The 27,579-nt window shown below is 58.5% G+C and overlaps 1 protein-coding gene across 1 annotated transcript; it reads right to left on the reverse strand.

Moving 5' to 3' along the window:
* Positions 1–40: 40 nt before the first annotated feature.
* On the reverse strand, positions 41–17,735 carry LOC139440578 (S-geranylgeranyl-glutathione receptor P2RY8-like). Its single transcript, XM_071220374.1, has 2 exons — positions 17,631–17,735; positions 41–5,256 (listed from the first exon to the last, which is right to left on the reverse strand). Exon 2 carries the CDS (start codon positions 5,220–5,222, stop codon positions 4,161–4,163), a length of 1,062 nt encoding a protein of 353 aa, XP_071076475.1. The 5' UTR covers positions 5,223–5,256; positions 17,631–17,735; the 3' UTR covers positions 41–4,160.
* Positions 17,736–27,579: the final 9,844 nt, after the last annotated feature.

Below are 27,579 nucleotides of genomic sequence, written 5' to 3' on the forward strand. Positions count from 1 at the left end.
ATGTGTTCTAATAGCAGGAAAGACTTTTTTTTCTTTTTTCTTTTTTTTTTCTTTTTTGCATCAGAGAATCACAGATCTGTCCCAAGACAGATCAGAAAATACAATCTTACAAAGTCAGGGTCCAGGCTTGGAGCTTTTGCACAGGCAGTCGGGACCAGGAGTGATTTGTGCTTGGGCAGAATCGCGACGGCCTTCTCGAGGCTGGGTACATCTCGGACTGCGTTTGCCCGTGTCGTCCGCGGGAAGAGTCAGAACGTGGGACGGAAGACAGGTTCCTGGCCCGGCAGGACGGCAGGTAGGGGTTTGGGTGCCGCGGCCGATCGCTGGAGATATTTCGATAGGGTCCTTTGGGGAGGCCGAGGTGAGACTGTGGCCAACGCAGGGTGATTTTGATGCTGTCTGCAGCTTTTGGTGTGAAAACCACCACAGTATTGATGGAAATGTGGTCCCCCCGCCCCGATAATGACAGACAGGTGCATGCCAGAGCATGATGAACCCCGAAAACACCATGGAGATAAGAAGCCAGCAGGTGCCACAGCACAGGTGGCATGTGAGCTGCTCACAGAAGCACAAAGCCTGCAGGATCCCCTCACAGGAGGTCCCTGGGGCAGTGGGGTTCACAGAGATGGAATGTAGAGGGCAGGAGCCGGGGGCTGGGGAGGGCCGTGGGCTCTCAGTGTTTAACGGGGGCAGAGCTTCCGTGTGGGGCGATGACAAAGCTGTGGACAGGACAGCGGGGACGGTGGCACTACCTCGTGGCTGTGCCCCATGCCGCTGAGCTGTGCCCCGCCAAGTGGCTAAGGTGGCAGGTGGGCAGTTGTGTGTATTTGACCACGATGCACAAAACTCAGAAGGAAATTTAAAAAACAACAAGAACAACAAAACCAGGAGTCTGGAGAAGGTTTGCTCCTTGCAGACACAGCAGCTCTGAATGCAGACAGTTCCAGGAGCCCCCAAGCCGCTCGCTCTGTGCCCTGCAAAGTCTTCCTGAGATGTTTTCCCACACACCACGTGCATTTTTATTTTTATTATTTTTAGTACAGAACCACATCGTGAAATGACATGTTCTCTTCACCCACACTCCACTATTCTGTGTCCAGCACGCGGTCGTTTTTCTTCCAAGGCCCCCAGATATGTGTGCATGCAAAAATTCATGGGTATGCATGCGTGTGAGGCGTGTAGAGAAGGATTCATGCATGTGTGTCGCCGCCTGCTCCATCCGTGTGTCCTCCCAGATTCCTGCCGTGTGCCCAGACGTGGGCTGATTGTGCCGTGGATGGAGATGGTTGTCACCGAAGGTCCCAGGGGGCTGGTCGGAGGTAACATGAGGGTTCCCTGTGAGGTGGGGGACTCGGGCGTCCCAGAGAGAGACCCTGTGCACCGGGAACAAGGCAGAATGTCATCGGGGTGCTCTGTCTCCCAGGGCTCCTTCCATCCCCAAGAGCAGAATCCAACCGCCACGGCTTCCATGCCCTCTCGGTTTCCCAGCTGCTGAGCAGGTGAACGGTGGGAGTGTGTATGTGGGAAAACACGCACCGGCGTTGTGAGTATTCGGAACGTGGACCGAGGCCGCCTGGCATCTCAGGTCGGAGGGCAGAGTCTGCCGGACAGAGTGCCTGCCACCAGAAGCCGCAGCACCGTGATGGGACATCCCAGACACCCTGTGTGTGCCCAGGGACCTTGTCGGCACTGGGAGGCCGTGCATAGCGCCGATGGGGACGTCACCGGCTGCCCCGCAGCTGCAAGGGGCTGCAGGACAAAATGACAATGGTAATCATACTGAGGGTCGTGCCTGCTCACATTGCTCCCTCTGAGCCACAGCCGCGGGCCATGGGGAGCTGACCTCCACTCCCAGGACATTCTGACCTAGACAGCTGTCCTCTGGACTCTGGCTGTGGGCCGATCACTCGTGACCCGGCTTTTCCGTTCCACGCACGTGGTTTGAGGTGTCTCACAGCTTGTTTTTGCACCCGAGGACTGAGGGTCCCCCCCCGGAACACGGGTGTGTTGGCGAGGTGCTGCTCCAGGGTTTGTGGCCCAGCTCTTGCTGAGTTGGCCATGCGTTCCAGGGTTTCGGTTCGGGGGAGTCCCCTTTGTGGAGGATGGGGGACCCAGCCTTTTTCCAGTCACCTGCTTCCGTCAGTTGAAGGAAGAGCTATCCTAGGTGCACCTCAGGCTGTCCCACAAACGGCTCAATGGCGGCATCATCACCTTGCAGGCCCGTGGATGTTCAGGGACGATGGGCTCAGGCAGCGCCCTCTGAGGGCTGTGAGCGACAGCCCTGTGTGTCTGTGACCCGGGGAGCACGGGGCTGAGGGGACCCTGAGACTGCTTCCTGGGTCCCCAAGACAAGCTGTCCACCTGCACGAGCTTCTGCCCACAAAGGACGTACGTGGGCCGGAGGCCAAGGCCGCACATGGTTGGATTCTAGCTGTAGACACAGGCGGGGGTCTGGAGCCCCCCAGAGCGGGTATCAGGGTGCGCAGTTTACACACAGCGGGCGACAGGTGGACCCAGAATCCAACAGGCCCCCTCACTCCTCCAAGCCTGTGTGGAGGGTCCCCCACGGGCCCTGTGCAGCCTTCACCTGACTGCAGAGTGGCCGCCCCGGCCCGCGCTGCCGAGGGCTTGGGTCCCAGGAGGCAGGGTCCCCAGGGAGCCAGCCTGTCTCAGACCAGGCACGCACAGGCAATGTGGCAGGTGGGTGGCCCCCGCAGGACACCAGGGTCCGATGGGGACACAGCAGGCGTCTCCGGGCTGGTGGCCACGTCCCTCCCGTCTCTGGCTCCGTCTCCACATGGCTTCTCCTCTGGGTCTGTGTCTCCTCTTCTGTCTCTCCTCAGGGCACTGTCATTGGATGCAGGGTCACCCTCACCCAGTACGTCACATTCAGAGGTCCCAGTGGGACATGCATTTGGGGGGGCACAGTATTCACCCCAGTACAGTTGTGTCTGTTTTCTTCCAAAGCAGTGGGGGCAGGAAGCGAAGCTCAGAATCTCCATCAGCCTGTTGGACGCCCGAGGGGAGGCCGCCTGCCCTGCTGACACCCCATCCTCTTGGCCTCCAATCTCACCACCTGTTGGCCCCTCCCAGCCCTCGCCGGGCAGGCTCAGGGCTGTTCCCCTCTCTCGTGCATTTCTTGCAATGTGTGAAGTGCCAGAACTCTGCTGTTTTGGGCAAGTCCCTGGCCTCTGAGGACCTGCGGTTTTGGCTCCCTAGACGCCCCAGGGCTGGCAGCCCCTCATCTTCCCAAAGCAGCAGGGCCTCGGGGTGGATCCCAGTGCAGGAAGTCCTGTGCTGAGCTGGCCAGCGGGCACCGAGGGGCTCAGCCAGTGCCGCTCCTGTGGGCTCGTGTGGTCGGGCGCCTGCTCCCCCCAAAATGCCGTGGATCAGTCTGGGTGGACAAACCACCTCGGACCTGGGGGCCTCTCCATGGCTCAGGGCTGTCGCCAGGTTGGAGGGAACCCTCAAGGGACTCTGTACCCAAAGTGTCCTGAGGAGCACACTGTAGCCTCAGCCGGTCACTCTCGTCACACAGCCACCTCAGCACCATGCCCCCGGAGGCCCTCAGCTGTCGAAGGCTGACCCACACCAGCTGGTCGCGCTTCCTTCCTGTGGAGACGTGTGATGGAGTGGGAGCCCACACAGCTCGGAAGGCCCCGCGGTTGGCCCACGTGCAGGGCTGGGAGCTTGCAGAGCACAGGGACGCTTGTCCACAGGGGTCTGGCCGCATCCCGGCGCCGAAGTGACCACCGTGACATGTGTATGATGTCCGGGACACACTGGGCCGGAGCAGCAGAGTGCCCCGTGGGCATCTCAGACCAGGCAGGCACAGGCAATGCGGCAGGTGGGTGGCCCCCGCAGGACACCAGGGTCCGATGGGGACACAGCAGGAGCTGGCTGAGCACTCAGGAGGGGACAGGCTGGCCGCCCACCACCCTCAGGAGCAGGGAACAAGTCTGCCTAGCATGCCGCCAGCATCTCCCCCCAAAACCAAACCCCGCTGTCCGTCTGTCCCGCCGCTCCGTCTGTGGGCCAGGGGCCGTGTCCAGATGCCGGGGTCACGCCGGCTTCTGTGGCAGCCTGTGGCCCCTCGCCCTGGCTTCAGGATGGATGCGGCAGCAGCAGGAAGGAAAACGCGGGCCTCCCCGGCGCCCGGCTCAGAACACGCTCTCCTGTCTCTGCAGGAAGGGCCGCGCGGCAGGCTCGAGCCCGTCGACGGGGCCGGTGGACAGCGTCCGGGCGGAGAAGAGGCTGTCGCGGCGCGCGTCCGAGGGGCTGGGGGGCGGCGGCCCCGAGCGCAGGTAGCCGCGCAGCCGCAGCTGGAACTCCTTGGAGGCGAAGTAGTAGACGAAGGGGTCCAAGCAGTTGTTGAGGCAGCTGAGGCAGAGCGTGAGCTTGTAGACGTGGTAGTAGCTGGTGCCCAGGAAGAGGCGGCCCACCATGTGCGCCAGCAGCACGAAGTTGTTGGGGGCGAAGCAGGTGACGAAGGCCAGCAGCACCACGGCCGCCAGCCCCACCGCGCGCCGCCGCTGCGCCTGGCGCTGCGGGTCCGCGGTGCGCAGCAGCTTGAGGATGGTGGCCGTGTAGCAGGCCACGGTGACGAGGAACGGGACGAGGAAGAGCACGATGAAGAGCGTGAAGAGGAACATGGCCCACATGGCCACGCTGGGCAGCATGGTGGACTTGAGGACGTCGAAGCAGGTGACGATGCCCAGCTCCTCCACGGCGTAGGTGAGGTCGGTGCGGGCCAGCGGCGACAGCGCGCCCAGCAGCAGCGCCCACATGCCCACGCAGGCGGCCAGGGCGTAGCGGCGGCGCCGCCAGCGCGCGGAGGCCAGCGGGTACACCACGCCCAGGAAGCGGTCCACGCTGATGCAGGTCATGGTGAGGATGGACGAGTACATGTTGGAGTAGAAGACCAGCGTGACGACGGTGCAGAGGCGCGCGCCGAACACCCAGTGGTTGCCGTTGCAGTGGTAGGCGATCTGGAAGGGCAGCACGGCCGCCAGCGTCAGGTCGGTGAGGCTGAGGTTGATCATGAAGATGATGGACGGGGACCGGGGCCCGATGTGGCGGCAGAGCACCCACAGCGAGAACAGGTTGCCGGGGATGCTGACCAGCGCCACCAGCGAGTACACCGTGGGGAGCACCACCGCGATGGCCGGGTTCCTCAGCATCAGGATGGTGGCGTTGTCCGGGCGGCTCATGTTGATGTCCATGGTGCCGGGCGCCCGGCGAGGGCTCGCGGGCCGTCTGCAAGGCAAAGGGCACGGGAGTCACAGAACGGGGTGCCGAACGCACAGATGGAAGAGGGTCACCCACTGCCCGGGGTACGGCCAGGTCCAACTTCCTCCCCCGTTCCCCTTCCTCTTCCTTCTCTCAGCGAGCAGGCATGTCATCATCTCTGCCAGGGAAATTCCTCTAACTGCCCACCACCCAGTCATTGCCCGCCTGGTAAACCCCTTTCTTCTTGGAAGCCCAGGGAGCATGCTGCGAGGCACGGCACAGTGGCAGCAACATTGGGGCCATGAGGGTGCCAGCACTGCAACAGTTACAAAGTCACAAGTTCACCAAGGGACTCATCCTGCAAGTAGCTCTGTGTCTAGTTGCAACATTGTTTCTCCAGGAATTTGCTGGGAGCCCGGTTTTGTCATTTGCCTGGTGTCCCGTCATGGCAGCCCCAGGTGGTGCCTTGTCCCAACACCCCGGGCCTGGCTTCCTGCCTTCTTCTGCCCTCCGGGCGCCTATTGGGAGCTGCTTATTAAGGGTGGGGGCATGTTGCCAGCCCTTCACACATCATCCCTGGCCCTCCCTCTCTCCTGTCCCCCTGGGATGGTCTAAGGCCATGAAGCCACGGCTGGAGGGAATGGGCTATTGTAGCTTCAAGGTGAGACTCAGACACACCCTGTGCATGATGAGCCTCATGTGCCTGGCGTGGCTGTGAAGCTCCAGCACCTGCCAGCCTCCCGAAAGGTGCAGAGACACTCAGGACCCGAAACCCCCTGAGGACAGGCCCGGTGTCCCATCACCTCCTGTCCGGGGCAGCATGGAACATGCCCGGGCCACCCTCCAGGAAGGGACCCAGGCTGTGTCTCCGGATGCCTTGTGCCTTCCCAGGAAGGGGTCCAGACTCACATTCTTTGCCATTCGTTCCGTAAATACCACTGTTTCCCTTGGTTTAAAACGTCTGGGGCACCCGCTTCCTCGCTCACCTAGAGTCTGATTTCTCTGTTTGAATGGTGGGAAGGTGCAGGGTGGGGGAACAGCCTTAGTGTTCAATGTAAGAAAAATAAAGAAATAAAAGGAAGGCCTGTGCGTTCCCTTCCTTTCCAAGAAGACGCCTGCATCGCAGTCACCTGGATGGGGACAGTTCATGAGGCTGCAGGGCACACGGTCTTGACGTGGAGCTGAGAATCCACCCAGCATTCCACGTGCATGTATGGGGCCACCTGCAAGCCCTGGGAGGACAGTCCTCGCCACTACCCAGCCCTGCTGACACCTTGACCTTGGACGTCCAGCCTCCAGGAGCATGACGAAGAAGTGCCCCTTGTTCGCGCCTCCCGGGCTGTGGTATTTTGGGACAGGCCCGTAGCTGTCGTAACCCAGAAGCCCTGATCCACTGTGTGGCCGCTGCCCTGCTGGAGCGGCAGGCGGTGGGAAGGCAGCACTGCGTTCCCGTGTTACAGACGGGGCCACCGAAGTCCCCAGATGGGACAGGCGTAGAGCTGCGATTTGCCAGGAGCCAAGTGGCTTTGCCAGCAGCCTCCACAGCCTCACCGTGTCTCGGCGTTTTCCCGACCGCGAGACTCACACCAGTGCTATGGACAACGCCAGGCACCTAATGATGTGATGGCCGCAGGCCGAGTCCCTGGGCCTCAACGGTGGGGACAGAAACACTCACAAGTCTCCACAGTCCCTGCCCCTGAGGCCACAGAACCCCTGCAGTGGTCCTCAGACCCGTGCAGGGCTGCTGCTGTGTTCTTCCTTGGGGTACACCGTCATTCTGGCCCCGAAGCCCTTTGTGCCCCTGTGCTGGGGCCACGGAAACCCCAGACACAAGACTGTGGGAGCCGCCCGGAGCCAACATCCGCAGGATGCCACGCTGGGTCCCTGGTGGGGGTGCCGAGCCCTGTCCTCACGCCGGTTTGTGCCCGAGGTCCCACAGCAGGCTCCGGCCACCTTCTCGTTGGCAGGTGGCTATAGGAGCAAGACTGGGGGCTCCTGAAACTGGCCCCATCGCCACGCCTGGCTCACCCCTGTCCAAGGCAGATGCAGGAGGCTGCAACACTGCCCTGTGCCCCGGGGCGGTTCCCCCTCCACCCCCCCACCCCCCCGGCTGCCACTCCCAAGGGCGTTGGCCTTTTTGTCATGGGGTCTTGGGGGGCAGGGTGGCACTTCCTGACCCTCAGTCAGCAGGAAACACTCGGTGCATGTGCCAGAGAGACACCCCTCGCCACCACCCACGCCACACAGGAGTGGATTTTACTCACGGGTCAGCCCACCCAGATGAGGTGTTTGTCCCTGCGGGGAACACGCCCGCGCGCCGCCAGCCTCAGCCCAGAGCTTCCTCTAACCCAGTTAGAAAACGGCCACCCCGCCCTCGGGGTTTCGCTTTGCATGTGCACGCTGGCCCAGGTGCCCCACGCCGGCTGTGTGGGGGCCGGCCCTGCTGCCCCGGCCAGCTGGGACGCCCTGGAACTCAGCACCGGCAAGCACGTGTGTGTCTCAGGGTCCCCTCGCTGCTGCGGGCAGATGTGAGAGGCAGTCGCCATTGCCAGGGACACAGGGATGGGGAGGCTGCGGGGGGCTTTAGAGATGGCTCCACGGCGCAGGTCTGAGAGAGGACGACGGCGGCGGGGGCGGGGGGGGGGGGGGGGGGCGGCAGACGCAGAGCCACAGAAACAGTCCCTCTGCGGCGCGTGGTGCTGTGGGCTTCCCAGGTCAGCAAGCGTCGGGGGAAAGTTCTTTCCACGCCAGCCGGTGTGGCTCCGACCGCCCTCGCATTTGCGATGGTCCCGGCGCGCTTTGAGCTTCTGCGGATGCCGAGTTCGGCTGCCACTGATTGGTGAAGGTCTTAGGACAGGTGCCCAGGCAGGTGAGGGGCGTCACGGGTGTCGAAAGCCCATGCTGCCGCATTCACGGAGTCTTTCGCAATCCCCCCAGGGTTTTATCTGTGTCATCTGCCACGAGCAGTCTGTGACCGACCACCCGAGGGTGGCTTCCCGGCGTCCAGGCCCTGGTGGGAGGCCTGATGCCTGGGGTGGGGGGGCGGTGATGATTCATAAAGAGACCACCTGGCCGGTCACGGCACGCAGACCCAGCGTTTGTGGTCTGCACCCGGAGGAGGCTCCAGAGCGTCAGGAGGGGAATTTTATGAAATAAGCAGAACCGGCTGCTTTGCGTGGCCCCCGGGTGCCGGGCGAGCGGAGGTGGTTCTTGCCAAAGGCAGGGGCACGGGGCTGCCCCGGCAGGTGACCGGCCGCCGTCCCTGGCTCGCCGGCGACAGGCGGGAGCATGTGTGCTCCGCCACACAGATGTCTCGGAGGCAGTTTGGCACCTGTCAAGGGTGACTGTGTATCTGCCCACAATCTGTGTTTAGTTTTTCCGAGCGGCTTTATTGAGGTGTGATTTACATAGTATAACGCATGCCCGTTCAAAGGGTACAGTTCAGTGGTTTTCACTATGATCGGAGACACACAGCCTTCGCCAAAAGCGCCAGCCCGCACGGTTTGCATCGCCCCTACGACCAGTCCTCCACTCCTCGGCCGTCCCCTCCCCCCTCCCCTCCCCCGCCTCGACCCCGGCTCAGGCCCCATTTACCAATGTTTTTCCTTAGCTAAGATCCACACATCATAAAATGAGCCGTGTTTAAAGCTGGCCATTCCGGGGCCCTAACCCCATTCCCAGTGCTTTCTAACCATCACTTGTATTTGTAGAAAAGTTTGAGCCCCACGAAAGGAGACCCGTCCCCGTGAGTTGTGACCACCATCCCGGCCCCCAGCCCCTGAGAACCGCTTGCCCACTTTCCCTCTGAGCGGATTCACCCGCCGTGGACGTTTCCCACACATGGAATCCACACCACGGGACCATGGGTGTCTGGCGTCTCTCATGGGGAATCGTATGTTCAAGGTCTGCCCACGCTGCAGCGTGAGTCAGAGCCTCCCTCCTGTTCGTGGCTGCGTACTATTCCACGATGTGCGTGAGCCCTATTCTGTGCACGTGGCTCCTGTGAATAACTCCTTGTGTCTCTCGCATGCAGCTCCAAGACACCCCATCTGAAGGCCCGGGGTGCTGAGTGCGGGGTTCCTTCGGTCTCAGTTGGGGTGGGTCTCACTCAGGGGGGTGGTGGAAAGGATGCCACCCCAACAGCAGCCCAGTGAGTCCTCCTTAGGGATCCCTCTGGTGTTTCTTCCACAATAGCCACCAGCGTTTCCTGAGTGTGGGGTGGGGGGGTGGGGGCAGGGGGCTGAAATCAGGGTGGGGACCAGAGGGCCCCGTGGCCAGGAAGCCGGAAGCCGGCCCCTTACAGTATGGGCGGGTCTCCCTCTGGGTGTGTGGGGTTTGTGGTCACCGAGTTTGCGGTGTGTTGTCATGGAAACCCTGGGAGGCGAGGCAGCCAAAGCATCCCCAGTGGGTCTGCTTGCTCCTGGTGATGTCGGAGAATCACACGGATGCTCACCCAGGCCGTTGTGCCCTCGCGCCACCAGCGGCCCCGGGAAAATGTCCGGGGGACAACCGTGTTCGTCCCTGCTGGGGGAGGGGCTGCTCCTGGCGTCTGGTGGGCGGGGGCTGGGGAGGCTGCTCAACACCCTCCAGGGCCCGGGACGCCCCACATCTGAGAGCCCTCAAGGCTTCTTGTCAGGGTGCAAGGCTGGGAAATACCAACCTTGTGTGAGAGTGTCTGTCTTTCTGTCTCATCCGTCTGTCTGTTTGTCATCTCTCCATCCGTCCATCAATTGCTTGTGTATCTACCTATTTATTCATCCATCATCCATGCATCCATCTCTCTATGTATCTGTCTATTGTCCACCCATCCATCCATCATCTATCCACCGTCTATCAATCATCCATCGATCTATGTATCTACCTATCTATCCATCCGCCGATCGATCCACCCATCCATCCATCATCCATATGTCTTTATATCTGTCTGTCTCAGCGATCAGCACCCGGGGACGACTCTGCCGTCCAACGTCACCCTGTCCCGACCCAGTCTTCCATCTTCCACACCTCTCGTAGGAACACACTGTCCGTCCTGTAACTACGAAAGGCCCCCACCCTATTTTCTGAGCGCCCCCGTGGCTCCTATTTCGCAGTCCTCACCCTCTTCCTCCTGCCCCGGCCGTATTGTCCTTGTTCCTGCTTCCCACACCAGGGCTCGCCCTCAACTCCGCTCTACCACGGGCTCAGCGTCTGCATGGCAAATGCAGGAAGGGACCCGAGAAAGCACAACACGCTCGGGAAGCAGTGCTCCCTGAAGGGAGCCCGAGCTCACCCCACAACCACGGCCTGAGTGTCTGCCACCTGGGGCTGCACAGCCTCGCCCGAAGCTGGTGTCGCTTGGGTGAGGTCCGGAGGGGACAGCGCCCACCCCAACATGTCCTTCCAGGACGTGGCTATCAACCGGGCAATTGCAGAGTTTGTGGGAACACGAGAGGCAGGCGGTTGGTTGGAGCTCCGCGCCCGCACCAAAAGGCTGTGGGTTTGATTCCACTCAGGGAGGCAACCGATTGATGTGTCTCTCTCACACTGATGTCTCTCTCTCTCTCTGCAAAGTCAATAATCACATCCTCGGGTGAGGACCAGGGGACAACAAGACCCAGAGTGACCGAGGACAAAGCCAGAAGACTGCTGAAAGCGACACTCAGCAGCACAGAGCGGTACTGGGGGGGAAACTGAACACAAACAGGTCAACAGCACAGAATAGGGAGTCCAGGTAAGACCCCATAAAGGCAGGCAGCTGATCTCGGACAAAGAAGACACAGCAATACAACAGAGCAAAGATATTCTCTCTGACACACAGTGCCAGGAACTCAGGATACCCACACGCCAAAATTAAATTAAATTAAATTAAAAATCCAGACACAGGCTGTCCTCTTTCCTAAAAACTAACCCAAAATGCCTCGCAGACCCAGGCATGGCGGTGACTTCTCCCACTCGACACCAAAGACCCGACGCGTGAGCGAAGGAAGAGATGACGATGATGATGCAGCCTTCCTCAACACCAGCAGCTGCTACTGCGCACGGCAACGTCAAGAGAAAGAGAAGACCAGCCGGAGACTGGGAGAAAATGTTTCCGAAAGACACGCCGGGAGGCAGACCGGTATCCAAAATATACAAAGATATCGTCACACTCAGCGTAAAGACAGCCCGGTGTTGGAGACGGGCCAGAGCGGCAGAGACACCGCACCAAAGAAGTCACGCCGATATGGCAGAGAGCCCGTGAAAGGCGCTCCCTGTCTTTCGGGAAACTGCTAATTTGTCACGAGGAGATACCACCCGACTTGTGTCAGAATGCCTGAGCTCTAAGATCTCAAGACCCCTGAATGCCGGGGTGTGGTGGGGGGACACACAAGGACACTTGGCACTCGATGCCGGCCATGATGCGTGGGCTCGTGCCTCAGGAGTGTCCTCCGGAACACTCCACACCCCGGCACGGCTCCCGCCCTCAGCGTTTGCTACTTTTGCTGTCGCGAGACGCCTGGAACGGTCATCTGTCTGGCCCCTGAGCGAACACTGTGTTGTCCCACCGACTTGAAAATGAGGACAGAGGAGCAGCGAGCAGGGCAGGTGGTGAGCGAGCGCATGGGGGAGCCGGGGGACGGGCCCTTCTGTGTTCTCACCAGGACCCTCAGATCAAAGGGTGAGACTCCTCTGCGCTGAGCAGAGGTGTGTAGAATCTGTCCCGCCATGTGCATTTTCCTCTGGATTGCACAACCAAAGCGCCCACTAAGGAGCGTCTGATTTGCATGCCCTTGTCCGTCTCTGGGCAAGTAAGGTTTCATCTGTGGGCCCCGCCCAGATGGAAGCCCAGCTCTGTCATCTTGCGTTCGGCCGTGTTGTCCACCGTAGGGCCCAGCCAGAGGGCAGGCCCAGCAGGCAGAGCCCAGATGCTGCAAAACGCCCGGAGCCCGGGTTTTAGTCTGCAGCATGGTGGCTGCTTCCCGCGTTCAAGGGGCGCACCCCTCACTGCCGTTCACTGCCTGAACTGCAGCTGCAAAACCAGCCTCTGGGGCAGGCGGGCGGGGGGGCAGGAAGCCACTGGGCGTCTGCAGGTATGAAGATCAACGGGAGGCCGCTCTGCAAGAGCAAAGCCAACCGCAGCCGCCGTGGGGGCGGGGGGGCCTCCCGGGAAAAAGGGCTTTGCACGGGCCACGTTCTGGGAGGTTCCAGATTGGGCCAAGGGTCCCTGGACCAAAGCAGAACTTCAGCAGTGCTCCTACGTTGGAGGGATTTGCTTAACAGATTGGGGTGTGGGTGTGTGCGTGTGTGGGGGAAAGAGAGGGAGATAGACAGACACACAGATAGATGGAGAGAAACAGAGATAGAGACAGAGAGAGAAAAAAGAGAAAGAAGGAGAGAAATAGAGAGAGAAGAACAGAGAGAGAGACACGCAGGTACATAAGTAGATATATAAATACATGATTGATTGATAGATGTAGACGATAAGATTACACAGATACGTGTATAGATCATCGGTACGGGTAGATGGATGATGGATGAATGCAGAGACGGACAGGTACACAGGTGGAGAGATAAGCTACGTGCATAGGCAGAGGATAGAAAGCAGACAGACAGACAGATAGAGAGAGAGATAGACCGGTGATAGATACATTTGCAAGGATGATGGATGGACACAGGCAAACAGATGGACGGCTGATGGACAGAGGGCCGGGACGGATGGAAGGGAAAGGGAAGCCCTCTGGCCCCAAATGTTTCCTCGTCGACGGCCTCCTTTCTCCGCGCCGCTAGCTCAGCATCCCAACGAGCGAAGACGTCACCTGTCCCCTGCACCCAGTCTACTCCCAGCCTCCTGCCAGCGTTGATAGTCCCATGAACTCCAATGCTGCCTTTGTTGGCTTCCGAGGAGAGCAAGGTCGTCCCTTGAAGGGAAGGAAACCAGCACGCAGGACCTCAGGGGAGGGGGCGGTGGAAAATGCCCGTGGGCCCCGACGAGACCCTCCCTGTGGGAGCCCAGTTTCCACCTAGAAAGAGGGGGACCCTACTAGGTCCTTGCAGCCAGCTGATTATTCTCTCACAGTTCCGAGGTCTACACGCCCAGGATCGAGGAGTCGGCACGGCTGGTCCCTTAGGGGGGACGGGCCAGCGGTCACTCGAGGTCCTTCTTCAATAAAACGATAAGCTGTGCATTGAAATGACATAATCGAGGGAGAAGCATTTGGGGCAAATATGCTTAAGTGTTGCATTCCTGTAGCCATCTATTGTCTGTCTGTCTGTCTGCCTATCTATCATGTCTTTTAGCCACCTATTTAATCTTATCTTTTCTCTGGACTTTTTTTCTCGACTCTGGGTCATGTCTTCAGTTGCTTCTAAGGACACTGGATGTAGGCACACCCTGACCCAGGGCGACCTCCTCTCATCCCATCTGCAAAGTCCCCGTTTCCAAATGAGATCTCGTTCCGGGGTTCTGGGTGGACACAAATTTGGGGGACTATGTTTAACCCCAAACAGGGGTGTTGATGATGACCCAAAAGAGTGTTTGCAAATGTAAAGGGGTTGCTCAACACTCTTGGTGTGGCCCCACGTGGGAGAAAGTTCTTAATAGATTGTTCATCCCTTCAATCAAACTGTGGGCTCTGGGCTTCGAGCCAGCTGCACCTAGGTGAGGCCTGAGCAGTCCAGGTATGAAGTCGTGGCTGCAGGTGACGTGGAAACCCTCTGTGCACGCTCCGAGCAAGGACCAGACTCATCCCTCCCCCCTCAGCTCTTCACGGCGTGCAAATTGGCCCATGGAAGCCACCCAGCAATTTCTCCATTCAACACAGCGGTCCCACACCCCAGCCATTCTGCTCCTAGGTGGAGCCCCAGAGAAATGAAAACATACGTCCACACAGACACAGGCCCCCATGAGCTGATTGCAGCATTATTCACAGTCTCCAAAGAGGGGGAGCAACCTGAGGGTCCTTCCACAGATAAATAGACGCACCGAATGGGGCCCAGGCACACCGTGGAATAGTACGCAGCCAGGAACAGGAACGAGGCTCTCACTCAGGCTGCAGCGGGGACGGACCTTGAGCACAGGAGGCTCCATGAGAGACGCCAGACGCCCACCACCCTGTGGTGTGGATTCCCTGTGTGGGAAACGTCCACAGCAGGCCAATCCACAGAGGTAGAAAGTGTGTCGGTGGCTGTCAGGGGCTGGGGGAGGGGGATGGCAGTGGGGCTCCTTGTGGGGAGATCAAAGTGTGCTGGACCCAGACAGAGGGGGCAGCAGCAGGACATCGCGAATGTACTCGATGCCCCCTCATCATGCACTTCCTGGGTCCAGTGCATGTTGTGGGAGATTATATCTGCATTTCACAACTGCCTCGAATTGCAACAAAAAGTCAAAAAACATGACTGCTTCCCTTCTCTGTGTCTTTGCTGGCCGGTGCCTCCCCACCCCCCACGGTGAACTCCTGGCCCCTGGTCCTGGCACATTGTCACACTTCCGCCCCTTTGTTTGGGTGTCCTTATCTCTTAGGTCACCGGTGCCGGCCGCCCACGCTTCTGGTCCGTGGTCCCTGCCGGTCATTTCATCTCAGGCTCGACCCGGGTGGGGAGCAGCGGGAGGAGCTGCCACCTCTGCCTACTATGCTCCCAGGTTGCATCTCTCACGCTGTGATCCCGGAAGCCAGCGCTGGCTGAGTCGAGGTCTCCAGGGGCTCTTATTGTTCCCATTTCCTCCATGTCCAAGGCCACTGGTCTTCCTGGCATGAGGGCCTGGACAGGACGTGGAAACCTCAGGCCAAGGCTTCCTGCGGCCCTCAGCCTGCACCTCCGCTTGGTGGAGAGGCGTTTCCTCCTAGCGCTGTCCTCGGAAGACCCTCCGTACAAATGGGGAAACTGAGGCATAGAGGGACTGGCATGCTGGGTGGGAGATGCAGCCAGCACGGAGGCCCGACGTTTTTGGACCAGAGGCGGAAATGCCGCAGGGCACAGCCCAGGTTCTGGTCAGTCATCGCCGAGCCTCTCAGGCTCTGTCCTGGTAGACCTGCTCCCTGAGCTGTGGGCTGTTGTGGGTCCCACCCTCCTGGTCCCCCCGGTGGGCCTTCCGGGGCTGCCCTGCGCCATGAGAGGTTGGTTTTCCCTAAAGAGGGAAAGTGCCCTCATTTCACACTATTCCACCCTGAGCAGCCAGGTGGCCGCACCTGCTCCTCAGGGGAAGGGAGCCACAGGCGTGAGGACAAGTCACACCAAAGGGGAGAAGAGACACAGGGTCTTAGCCAGGTGCCCCGACCAGCTGTCTACCGCTGCCCAGCTGAGCTGCCCTGGGTCCTCTCGGCCTGCCCGGGCAGTGCCCTGTGGGAGTGGAGAGGCCAGTGCAGCTCCCAGCCACGGCCCACCATGGAGAGGTGCGCAGAGGGCCACTGGTGGCTGTGGATCCCAGTCTGGGCAGGTTTGCCAGGTCGGTGTGGGGCACAGAGAGCGGACTAAGCCCTTCCTCCTGACTTGTTGTCTGCCCAGATGTACAGCCATGCCGGCGGGACCCACTCCCCGACGCCTCCCATTTTCCTGCCCAGCAAACCCCTCACCCCTCTCTCTGCACCTGCGCCATGCTGGGGGCCACAGGCCCACTCTCCCACCTCCCCCTCCCTGCCCAGCCATTGCTCCAGGCTCGTGGCTGAGGGCCTGCCCCTCAGCCAGGCATGGGTCAAGGACCCCACTGTCCTGAGTTTAGAGCTGGACACACAGGAGGGTGTGGATAAATGCAGAGCAGATGCATGAGTGACACCCCACATGTTTCTGGAAAGTGTGGAGGGAGTGAGTGAATGCATGCATGCATGGATGGGTGGATGGATGGATGGATGGGTGAATGACACCCAGGATGGTCTCCATAGATGCAGAGTGATGAATGAATGTATGTATGAATGTATGAATGAATGAGTGAATGAATGAATGGATGGATGGATGGGTGGATGAATGGATGAATGAATGAATGACACCCAGCATAATCCCCATACATGCAGAGCGAATGAACGAATGTATGTATGAATATATGAATGAATGAGCGAATGAATGAATGAATGGATGGATGGGTGGATGAATGAATGAATGAATGAATGACACCCAGCATAATCTCCATACATGCAGAGTGAATGAATGAATGTATGTATGACTGTATGAATGAGGAGTGAATGAATGAATGAATGGATGGGTGGGTGGACGAATGAACGAATGAATGAGTGACACCCAGGATACTCCCCATACACACAGAGGACTGAATGCATGAATGCACAACTCAATAAAACAGAAACAAGGTATCTTCCCTAAATGTGCAATGCGTGAATGAATGGTTGACTTAGTGGTTGAGTGAGTGAATGAGTGTGATCTGCAAGTGCAGAGAGAATGAATGATTAAACGCATGGACGCATGAGCAGAAGGAAGGAGCGTGTGCAGTTGGGTCCAGTCCCCCACTCCTAGGCCCTGGACCAGCTGTCCTCCTGCTACAGTGGGACCAGGTGTTCAGCCCTTATCCCTCCCCTGGATCCTCCCTCTTGAAGCTGTGTGGTCCTAAGGACTGTCAATCATACAGGAGTGGGTGTGGCCTACGCCTACCAATCACAGAGCTCCTTCTAGCTATGCACAGGGACTGGTCCAAGGGGTGGCCGTCTGACCCTGGCAGAGAGAGGCCAGGGCTGTCAGGGACCCTCTTTCCCTCCACACAGAACAAGTGACCTTCTTCAAAACTCCCGATAGCCTGAAGCTACAGGACACAGAGATGGAGCTAAACTAGCAGACAAGAGAGAAAGAGAGACAGAGGGAGAGAGGGAGAGAGAGCAGGAGCTGATGACCACTCGAGCTCCTGGATCAAGCCATGCCTGAAGCTTCTGAATTTCCTAATGACCCAAGTTAGCCATTTCTACATTGAGCTCAGCTGACATGAGTCAACAGTGCAGAGCTTGCCAGCAAAAGCCTTGTGACTCACCACCCACTAGGAGCTGGCAGTGACCCAAGTCGCCGGACACAATCCCAGAGGGGTCAGGTTCCAGGGGACCTCACCCCTCACCACCATGTGCAAGAGACGCCCCGCACCTCCTTCTGCCCCTGTCTGGATATGGATCTTGGCCAAACTTCCGAACTCACAGCCTTTGCTGGTTCAGTGTGTTAACATGTGCAAGAATCACAGCTTTGCACAGCCGCCTCTGCACAGCACACCGGCTCCCATGCAGACCCTGTGTTCTCTCTGCATGCCCCACAAACAGGTTACAGGAACTTGGGGGGCCCAGTTAAAACAACACACCCTGAACATAGGTGAGCTGAGCTGAGCTGAGCTGCACAGAGCTGCCCCCCCCACCCCTCTAATTAAACGGCACCTTTAAAATGGAGACGTCCCCCTCGCCCAGGTCTGCCGTCCCTCCCTGGGGACGCTGTGCTGTCCGCCCCATTCTGGTCCCGGGACTTACGGCCGAGGTCCTGGGCGAGCTGGGTGGCGGTGACCCTGACCCTAGGGCTCCCCTCGGAGGAGGCTGCCAGCGGACGGGGCAAAGGTGCAGCTCTGTGCTTGCTCCCTGGAGGACCCGCGCCTGTCTCCCAACCGGACGCGTAACTGACACAGTCCCCCAACCCTCCGGGGACCACGAGCGTCGTTATAACGGCAAGCTGTCATCCGCAGATTTAATGAAACGCAGAAAGGTTACGAAACCCAGAGCCACCATGGATAAAAGAGGTTCCTCTTTTTCACGGGAGGCCCCCCGGGGCCAGGGGTGGGGGGGGGCACACAGCCACCCGAGGGGACTTTACGTATGTCTTTAAAAGCACATTTCCAAAATCATGTTGTTAGGAAAAAAATAAGTTTCTCCTCCACAGACAGAGGAATCATTTCCTGCAGGTTTGTTGTGGGGGCACCTCGTCATGCATTGCTACGACTATATTTCAGAGTCGGTTGTTACTTTTCATTTAGGTTTTCCATCTGTGTTCATGTGAAGTCCTGACATGGTGCTCATTTGACTGTGTTTGAAGGGGCCTCTGTCTTGCAGTGAGGAGCTGAGTGTTTGCTACAATGTTTCCTGGTAGTGGGTGCGCTTTCTTGGTTGGAGTCCACCCGTGCAGGAACTGAGAAGGGACCCACGTTGGGAGAATGCGGGCACAGGGAGCCTGACGGATGTGACCTTGTTAAAATCGAGGTTGTGGAGTCGGATAATAATCCTGGGTGACTGGGGACAGAGTGGGTCTTTGCAGAGGGGATGCAGGTGAAGTGGGGTCCGCAGAGGGGCCCTGATCCCACAGGACTGGGGTCCTTATAAGAAGAGGAGATGGGGACGCAGACACACCCAGAGGGACGCCCGTGTGAGGACACAGGGGGAGACGGCCGTCCGCCCACCCAGGAGAGAGGCCTCAGGGGGAGCCAGCCCTGCCCGCCCCTGCGTCTCAGCCTCTAGCCTCCAGGACGGGGAGGAGGTGTCTGTTGTTGAAGGCGGCCAGACCGGCAGCCCCACCGAACTACCACGGGTCATTCTCCAACTTTCAGAAGAGATGGAAAAAATCTAACCCAAAACAATATACAACTGTGCTGACAATCACGCAGAGCAAAGGGCAAAACTCCAGGCTTCCTTTCCTGTTCTTTTTTTCCTTGTAACTCGAGGGGAAATGACTTGCAAAGAGTGCAGAGAAATGCCTTGTGCCTTGCGCATGGCCCTGCTGTGTCCTCAAGGAGGTGGTCACGTGGGGGAGGGAGGCCCTCTTACTGTCCCAAACTGTCACTCAGCAGACCTTCAGCCCGTTCCCCCAAAGGCCCTCCGGCTCTTGGACACCGGACACCCCTGCAGGCTCAGGGGTTTGCAGGCCGCCGGCCCCTGGGACAGCTGGTTTCCCTCTGTGCTAGCGTGTGGGCTTGCCTCTGGGATTTTTCACATTAGCATTGTTTTATAGTGTTTTATACTGTTTTGCGTTGTTTTATGGTGATTTAAAGATCTATTTTATTCTCATTGGAGAGAGAGACACAGAAATATCCACGTGACAGACAAACATGAATCAGTTGCCTCCCGTAGGTTCCCTGACCGGGAATCGAACCCACAGCCTCTCACTTAGAGGATGACGCTCCGACCCAGTGAGCCACACCGGCCGGGGCCCACGTCAGCTTTGAAGGAGCTAAGTCACTGCAAAACCACGCCCCACGGAGGGAGAGTGATGTGTAATACAGTGGTAGCTCGGGATGCTGTCTCGTGTTTTTGAAGTGCGGCCTTCCTTTTGCGAACGCCAGGGAAAGTGAGGCAGGAGGGGGCCAGGGAACCCATCTCCGTGGGTTCCCTGACCTGGGAGCAGCATCCCTGGGGCTCCAGGCCACACGCACGGATTCTCTGAAGCTCAGGAGTCCATTGTGGGCAGGCGCTGCCCCGGACGAGGGGGATCTTGGGGGGTCTCTGCCTCTCTCCAGCCTCCACACGCCTGGGCCGGTGCCCCCTCTTTCTGTCTGCAAACGGGGTCCGTTCCAGGAACTGCTCTCACCAGACCACACGGCAGCTCTACTTCTAATCATTGGATGAACAGGTAGATAAACTGTGCTTTATCCACGCCGTGGAATACGACGCAGCCGTGAACAGGGGTGAGGCTGCCGCTCAGGCTATGGTATGGACGGACCTTGAACACAGGAGGCTGCAGGCGAGACGCCAGACACACAAGGATGGAAACTGTAGGATTTCCTCCGTGTGAGGTCCCTGGAGCCAGACTCAGAGACAGAGAGCAGAACCGTGGGTGCCAGGGCCTAGGGAGGGGGGTGGGGACCCAGGGTTGAGTGGGAACCGAACTCAGTGAGGGACGAGGCCAACGTCCCGCAGAGCAAAGGTTTAAGGGACCCTACTGAGCCCTTTGGTGCTTGTTAAGAAGGCCCATCTCAGGACTGGGGCCCCACGGCGAAAGGGAAACCAGATAAAGCGCAAGAAAATGAAATGAAGCTCTTGGTAAGAACACGGGGCTTCCGCCCACCGGTGTCCGAGGAACTTTCTGGTTGGCTGTGGACGGAGGTAACGCCACACGGCGGTCACCGCTGTGGGGGTTTGCTGGCCTGGGGGCAGCCCGACAGATGGGCGAGAAATCTGGGCGGCTGGGTGGCCCTGTGTAACTACAGGGTCCCCATGAATGCGTGGTGCAGGCGCCCGGTTCAGAACGCAAGTGCGGTGGGGGCAGGATTCAGTTGGGGGGCACCCATGTGTTTGCACAGCCAGCCAGGCCCACAGGAAGCTGTGGATGACCTCGCCTTATCAGCAGGAGGTGGCCTGTGGGCCTGGGGTCTGCCCGCTCTGCTCGGCCCCCTGGGTCCCCCTCAGAGCTCACCTCCCTCCCCGCGTGTTCACAGCCACCTATCACGTGAGGACCCCCCTTTGGTTCTGTGTGCGGCCCCAGCCTCCCCAAGCTGTCAGAACAGACACACCTGGGCAGGTGGCCCCCCAGCTGTGGCCACCAGATGGCCAGCTTTGTGGGGATCCGGGGTTTCCCAGGACAAGGGACTTTCAGAGTCCCTGGCAGCAGAGGCCAGCCAGTCATACCTGTGGGTGACGGGGGAGGGAAGTGAGCCAGGGCAGAGCCAGGCTGGGCTCCAGCCTGCGGTCCCCGAGCTGCTGTGTGATCTCGCTACTGTCCTGCGGGATGCGGGGAATTTCAGCCCTGACCTTTGGACGAGTCCCAGGGCCGTGCGGGGCCCTGTGTGACAGAGAACAAGACAGTTGTGAGTGTCTGCAGTTGGCCCGAGGGTCCGGCCCTTCCCTGGATGGGCGTGGGGCCGGCTGAGGTGCGTCTGTCCGCACTGTGGAAGGCATGGACATATGTGTGCGCCCTCCTGGGAGGGAGCGCTCAGGACTTCGCAGCCCCCGGGTTTCGGTTTGGCTTTCGTTTTTATACTTGGAAGTCAAGTCATTTCTCGGCTGGGGTTGCTTGCAGCCGCCCCAGACGGTCCAGCTCGCAAAGAAATGAATCAACGGCCTGGATCCTTATTTTGTCTTCCTGCCCTCCCCGCCCCCGTGACACGAACTTTGTGTTGGTGACAATGGGATAATCCCCATGGGGGCGTGGAGGGGAGTTCCTCTTTCTATCCCCCCCCCCCCGGGACCCTGACTGCTTCTCCCACACGCACCCCTGTGCGGCCCCCACTCGGCCCTGCTGCCCAAAGCTGCTGCCCCTCTGCCAAACGGCCCTCTCGCTCCCTAGCTGACCATACAGGATGGGCCCCCACACGGGCAGCCTGATTGACGGGTTCTCTGGTGTGGAGGGCTGAATGGGGGCCCCCTGAACATGTGTGCGTCCAGGTCCTGGCCCTCGGAACCCGGGAACGGGACCTTATCTGCAAACAGGGTCTTTGCAGGTGGGATGAGGGAAGGGTCTGAGAGGAGGTCGTCCTGGGTCAGGGCGGCCCTGCGTCCAATGACAGGGTCCGGAGAAGGACAGAAGAGGAGACGCAGACCCAGAGGAGAAGCCACGTGGAGACGGAGGCAGAGATGGGAGGGACGCGGCCACCATCCCAGGGACGCCTGGAGCCCCCGGAGCTGGAAGAGGCAGGAAGGCGCCTCCCTGGAGCCTGTGGAGGGAGCGGGCCCGGGGACACCTGGACCTCAGACCACTTGGACCTCAGACGTCCGGTCTCCAGCGTGGGGGAGGGTGACTGCCAGTACCTTCCCCCTTCCTCTGTACTTCACGGTCCTTTGTCAAGACCACCCTAGGGAATTAGCACAAAAGGCTTTTTCTGGGCACTAAATAAGCACTTCCAGGCCGAGGGCTCATAGTCTAAGTTTTAAGATATGCAAACAATTTCCAGTATAACGTGAACATTGCTATTTAAACAGACAGCCGCTGGGGACCACTTGAAAGGTCTAAGAGTCGCGAATTCTTAACGCTATGGGCTTTAGAAGTCCTCACTTAGATGAGCTATGGACCAACTCTCTTTAGAGATTAGAGGATTTCTGATGGTCCGCTGGTCACCTGGATTTGCCCACCCCATTGTTGTCAGATCTGCGTCCTCTGTCCCCTGCAGCTACCTTTGAAATTCTTTTATTGGGGAGGTTTGCAACCGTGCCCACTAGGAGGATGAAAATAGGGCTGTGCATTCAAACGAGACCACCTGTTTCACTTCCCTTCCTGCGCGCCCACGGGGCCAACCCATCTCTCCTCCTTAAATTCGTCCCGGGGTCCAGACTGGTCAGAGCAAGGGAATACGGGATGCCCCTCGGGACATAATTACTGAATCGAAGTACATGTCTGCTGGACGCTACTTCCCGAAAGAGGTTTCTTATGAATTTCCTAATGTGCTATGTTCACCCCTCTCGTGCACCTGGGAGGCGGCCCCTGGCTGTCAACACAGGTGTCGCCAGGCAGGGGACGCGGGGCCTCTCGGTTTGGGGAACCTGGGTTGAATATTAACGAGGTGGGTGTTCTTGTTGGTTGGGGACACTGGGGTGATGGACCACGGTAAGACTTCTCCTGCAGGACAGCTTCCTCAGGTCCACCCAGCATCCGAACATTGTTTTGACCTTGAACTGTAAGGGATCAGAATGGGGACCAAAAAAAAAAAAAAGATTTTTCTTGTCCTGCGTTGGACGGGGAGATAAATAAAGGACTTTTCAACATGGGTCGCTGAGACAAGATGTTCCTTATATGTTGGGGCGTCTGAATGGAGACGGCTCGAAAACCAAGCACGGACAGAGACCCCAAACCCTGCGTGTCCCCATTGGAAGGCTCCTTCTGTCCCAGATCTTTGGGCAAGGAGGCGGAGGGGACAGCCCAGGACCCAAGGGGACAGGCAGGGCTCAAAACCCATTCTGAATGGGTTTGCTCTGGCTTTCGTGTGCTTGGAATTGCATGCTGACCTCTGCCTCCACCTCACGAGAGACCACGCGTTTCTGTCCGTCTGTCATTAAAAGGCTTTTCTCCGTTGTCCTCGGGGTCTCCTCTGCAGCTGCTGGGTTGTTTGGAAGTGTGCAGCCATAGAAGGCTCTTTGGTCTTCTCTTAGTTACTCGCTTTCCCCCAAAGTCCTCTGAGGTGAGAGAGTGAGTCCTTAGTGGATTCATGCGGTGCCCGGCTGAGGCCTGCGTCAAACACACCAGGTCCATTTGGTGACTGTCGCGAAAATGTTCGTGCCCGGGGGGTGCAGAGCCTCGATAAGGAAATCTTGGGGAGCCACAGTCTCAGGACTGGGCACATGTCCTCCTCGTGTCCTCTGTCCTGTGGGGTCCCCACCTTCAGCAGCTATCAGGACAAAGACTTGTCTATTCATTTGTCCTACAGAAGGGTCCAGCCAAAAGTGGCCTCGGACCGCTGAGTCTCACCTGAAAGCCACCTGCAGACCACACTGAGGTGCAGAGGCCCGTGAGCCTTGCTGTGGGCAGAAGGCCTCTCTCATCAGGCCACGGGGTCAGCCTCTCTTCAGAGATGGGTCACTGGTTTTGAGAAATCGCAGGTGAGGAGAGGCAACCCCCCCCACCCCGGGGGATTACTCGTCTTGAGGCTGTGTAGAAACGTCTGTCCCGTCTGCTATAATAGAGGACCACTGACTGAAATTTATTCTCTTAAAAAATTACACGTAGACATTTCTTCCTCCCCGCCCTGGAGGCTGGAGGCTGAGACCCAGGGGTGGGCAGGGCTGGCTCCCCCTGAGGCCTCTCTCCTGGGCGTGTGGGCGGCAATCTCCCCCCTGTGTCCTCACACGGACGTCCCTCTGGGTGTGTCTGTGCCCCCATCTCCTCTTCTTACAAGGACCCCGGTCCTGTGGGATCAGGGACCCACACTGACCCAGGATGACCTCATTGGAACTAATGAGCCTGTCTCCAAAAAGGTCATATTCTGCGGTCTTGGGGACCAGGACCTCCACGACTGGATTTTGTTGCCCTACAATTCTGCTCTTAACGAAGTCCTTTGCCTACATGGGCCGTCTTTTGTCATTCGCAAGGGGACCCATTGTTTCCCTCACCCAGTGTCTTATTATTCTGCTGGTTTCTCCCGTAATGAAGTAGATAACAGTTCCCCATAGGCGCTGGGCCCGTGTGGGTGCTTCAGATGGCTAACGACCACAGCCATGTGCTTCTGCAGATACAAAACTTCACGCCCAACCTCCTCCGGCAGACTCTCAGGCCCCGTTTCCTGGGTGATGTGCAGGCCAGTGGAGTGATCGCTACAAAGCAGATTTTTATCTTTCCGGGAACAGAGTGACAGGCGTCCCACCACGGGCCTTCCTGTTTGGCCTGGGGTCCTCACGAGCACATCCACTGTCTGCTCGGTGCGTTCCGTGGGGTTGTTCACGGTGGGAACTGGCACACCACGTCGCGTCTCCTGCTGACAATCTTCAGAGACGGAACTAAAGATTTCAGTTGCCTCTGACCACAAAGTTCAGACTGTGATCAGTTAGCTTAAGACCAAAAAAAAAAAAAAAAAAAGCAACAACAGCAGCAACAAAAGAAACTATGGGCAAGGACTTTGCAAGGAATGCAGTAACATAGTTACACTTCTTCCTTTCTACTACTGAATTCCTAAAACTCCTTCACCGTTCTATTCTTTCATCGTTTCCCACTTGTGAACTTTGCAACAGATAACCGTGCTGATGGCTCTTTCAGCAAAGCATCTTCTTCGCTTCCCTAACAACACGCTCCCGCAGGTGAATACCTATGTGATGTCATCATACTCTACGCCTGGGGCTGGAACAATGTTTTGGTGTGTAAAACGCGTGCGCACGAAGATTGCCCAAGACAACCGAACGCGGATAAATAACCACGTCCTCTGGTGCTCTGGCCCCTGCTGACATGAGCCGGGTGCTTTATCGCTCAGGCAGGAGAAGGAGGAAGCTCACTGAGTTAGTTAGGAAAAGAAGAGGCCCATTGGATGAGTTTGGGGGGCAGCTGAGTTCCCTACTTCCTGAGGGATCTTGAGACAGCCCATCTCCCTTGCTGACATGGGGACTGGCGTCCGGAGGCTTGGCCACATCCCCATGGCCATCAACATTTCCATTACCTGGGTACTTGTATTTTTCTGGGGTGTGGGGAGGCCCTGAAAGCCCTCTCACCCACAGAGTAGGATTTAGGGGGGCAGCTGAATGGAGAGCCAGGGGCCACACGGAGCCGTGAGGGGCCGGCCACAGAAACCCAAGGTGGACATCAGACTGGGTAGACCCATGGCAGGCACAGAAGACCCTCAGGGGGCGTGGGATGGACACCGGAGTCAGGCAAGTGAGTGTGAGGGTCAGTGAGTGTGAGCAAGGCTCCGGGACCAGGTGTCAGCCAGGAGAATTGCTACCAAACTGTGAATATTTTGCATCACCCCGGTGCCACCTGCGGGGTCTGCGTGTGGGGTCCCACAGTGGTCTGCCCACTGCTACACAGGTATTGTGTGGGATGCGATGAGCATTGAACGTGGTGGACTTTGAGTGAAACAGGTTGCCTCCCACCCCCTGGGTGAGCCTCACTCGGTCAGCCCGTGGACTTGAGAGAAGACAGACGGAGAGGTCCCTGAGGAAGTGGGACTCCCGTCTGCAGAAGGCCTTCGGGATCCAGCTGTGCCCACAGCTGGCCTGCGGCCTGCTGGGGAGTCAAAGCTTTAAGGAAGCCATTCTCTCTGTCTGTCTGTCTGTCTCCCTGTCTCCTCTCTCACCCATCTGTGTATGAATGAACGCAGGTATGTGCCTACCTGTCATACACCAGCCACACATTTATCTTCTGTATCTGTGTACCTGTCTCTCCTGTATTCTCTTATCTTCTATCTGTCTTTCTACCTGTCATGTATTTATCTCTCTTCCTCTCTCATATTTATTTCTCTTCCACATCTGTGTATCTATCCCATATTCTTTTATGTTCCGTATCTATGTGTCTGTCAATCACTATGCATCTGTCTTATCTACCTACGTATGTCTATACGTGTATTTATCTTGTCTATCTCTCTACCCATCTGCCATCTGCCTCGGTTCCTGTGTTTTCACTGTCCTGCAGCCCGGACAGAAGCGGTACCTTCCCACGAGATGTGTTTAAGGAGTCAGCTCCCATGACCGTAAGGCTGAGGAGAACCGTGACCCGCCGTCTGCTGTCTGCAGACCGGGCAGAGCTCCTGCTGTGTGTCTCAGCCGGAAGGCAGAAGGAGACCGAGGTCCCGGCTCAAACACATTCAGCCAGTTTGTGCTGTTCAGGCCTCCAACTGATGGGAGGGTGGGCCCGTCTTCTTGACTCAGCCCCCTCCCCCAGATGTTGGTCTCATCCTGAAACACCCTCACAGAACCACCCAGAAAACGCTCCACCCGCTTTGTGGGCACCGTGTGGTCCAGCCCGGTTCACACCCCACGGACAACCGGTCGGCTTCCTGGCAGAACCCTCACGAACACAGAATCTGTCAGAGAAGCAAGACTCCCTATGTCACTGCTGACTTTTCCCAGCATGCAGGGTGAACGTGTCCCGCTCTGGGATGCCCGAGACCCCCCCTGTCCCCTTGGAGCCCTCACATCACCTGCAGCCAGACCCCTGTAGCTGCAGCAACAAGGCCCCCCATCCACAGTGGGGTCAGCCCACGATGATGCACCTGGTGTGACTGGGGCTGAGGAAATATGGATGAGGGCCCACATGACCATCGGTGCCACTTGGCTGAAAGTCTCAGACACTTGGGGTCCCAGGAGCTGGGCAAGGTTGAGGGGAGGGAAGGCTCAGTCTTGGGCATGACTTGAGGGACCCCCTTTCTCCATGTTTGAGTCATAGGCCAGTTGGGTCGAGAACTCCCCTCCCCTTACAATGAGGCTACTGGAGGCCCCTCCTTAGGTGAAGGAGCAGGGACGGGAGAGTCAGGAGAGAGGGGAGACCAGGACGGTCCCCCTGCATGGGCTGCTGAGCACAGCCTTGGGCCCACGGTGCATTCCCCTTGACTCGCCAACACGACGCAATTTTAGGTTCCCCCCATCTCTGGGCACCCCTCCTGAGCCCCCACGTTGTGGCATGAGAAACATGGGGACCCCCCAAAACACCGGAAAATCACCACAGAGCTGGGAGCTGACGCTTCCTGATTTCCTGTGCGTCCGAGGTGAAAGCGTGCAGCTGAGTGAACACGGAAGGCCGTGGAAGGACGACACGCCCTTGGCACAGAGTGGTGAACTGAGGCACGGAGGAGCTGAGGGCACCCCGCCCAGAGCTAGGAGAGACTCCCCGACCACTCAGCGGAGCACCTCCCTTGTCACCTGCGGTGCTACAGTCCCCCGTCACCTCGATCACGGGTGCGCACCTCGCCTGTGTGTGTGGCCTGATACTCGGGGGAACGTGGGTATCAGCACGGGACTTCTGCCGCAAGGGGAGAGAAAGCACCATTTTTCCTGTTCGATTGCAGAGGAAATCGAGGTCAGGGCATTAGGTCACGGAGCGGCCACAGGCACACACGCAGCTGATGCCAGGGAACGGCGCCACGTCGGA

Source organism: Desmodus rotundus, chromosome Y (assembly GCF_022682495.2).
Source record: "Desmodus rotundus isolate HL8 chromosome Y, HLdesRot8A.1, whole genome shotgun sequence".
NCBI classification, from domain to species: Eukaryota; Metazoa; Chordata; class Mammalia; order Chiroptera; family Phyllostomidae; genus Desmodus; species Desmodus rotundus.

What these genes read in the sequence shown, in the direction of transcription:
- LOC139440578 (XM_071220374.1), bottom strand. Translation starts at nt 5,222, where the DNA reads ATGGACATCAACATGAGCCGCCCGGACAACGCCACCATCCTGATGCTG.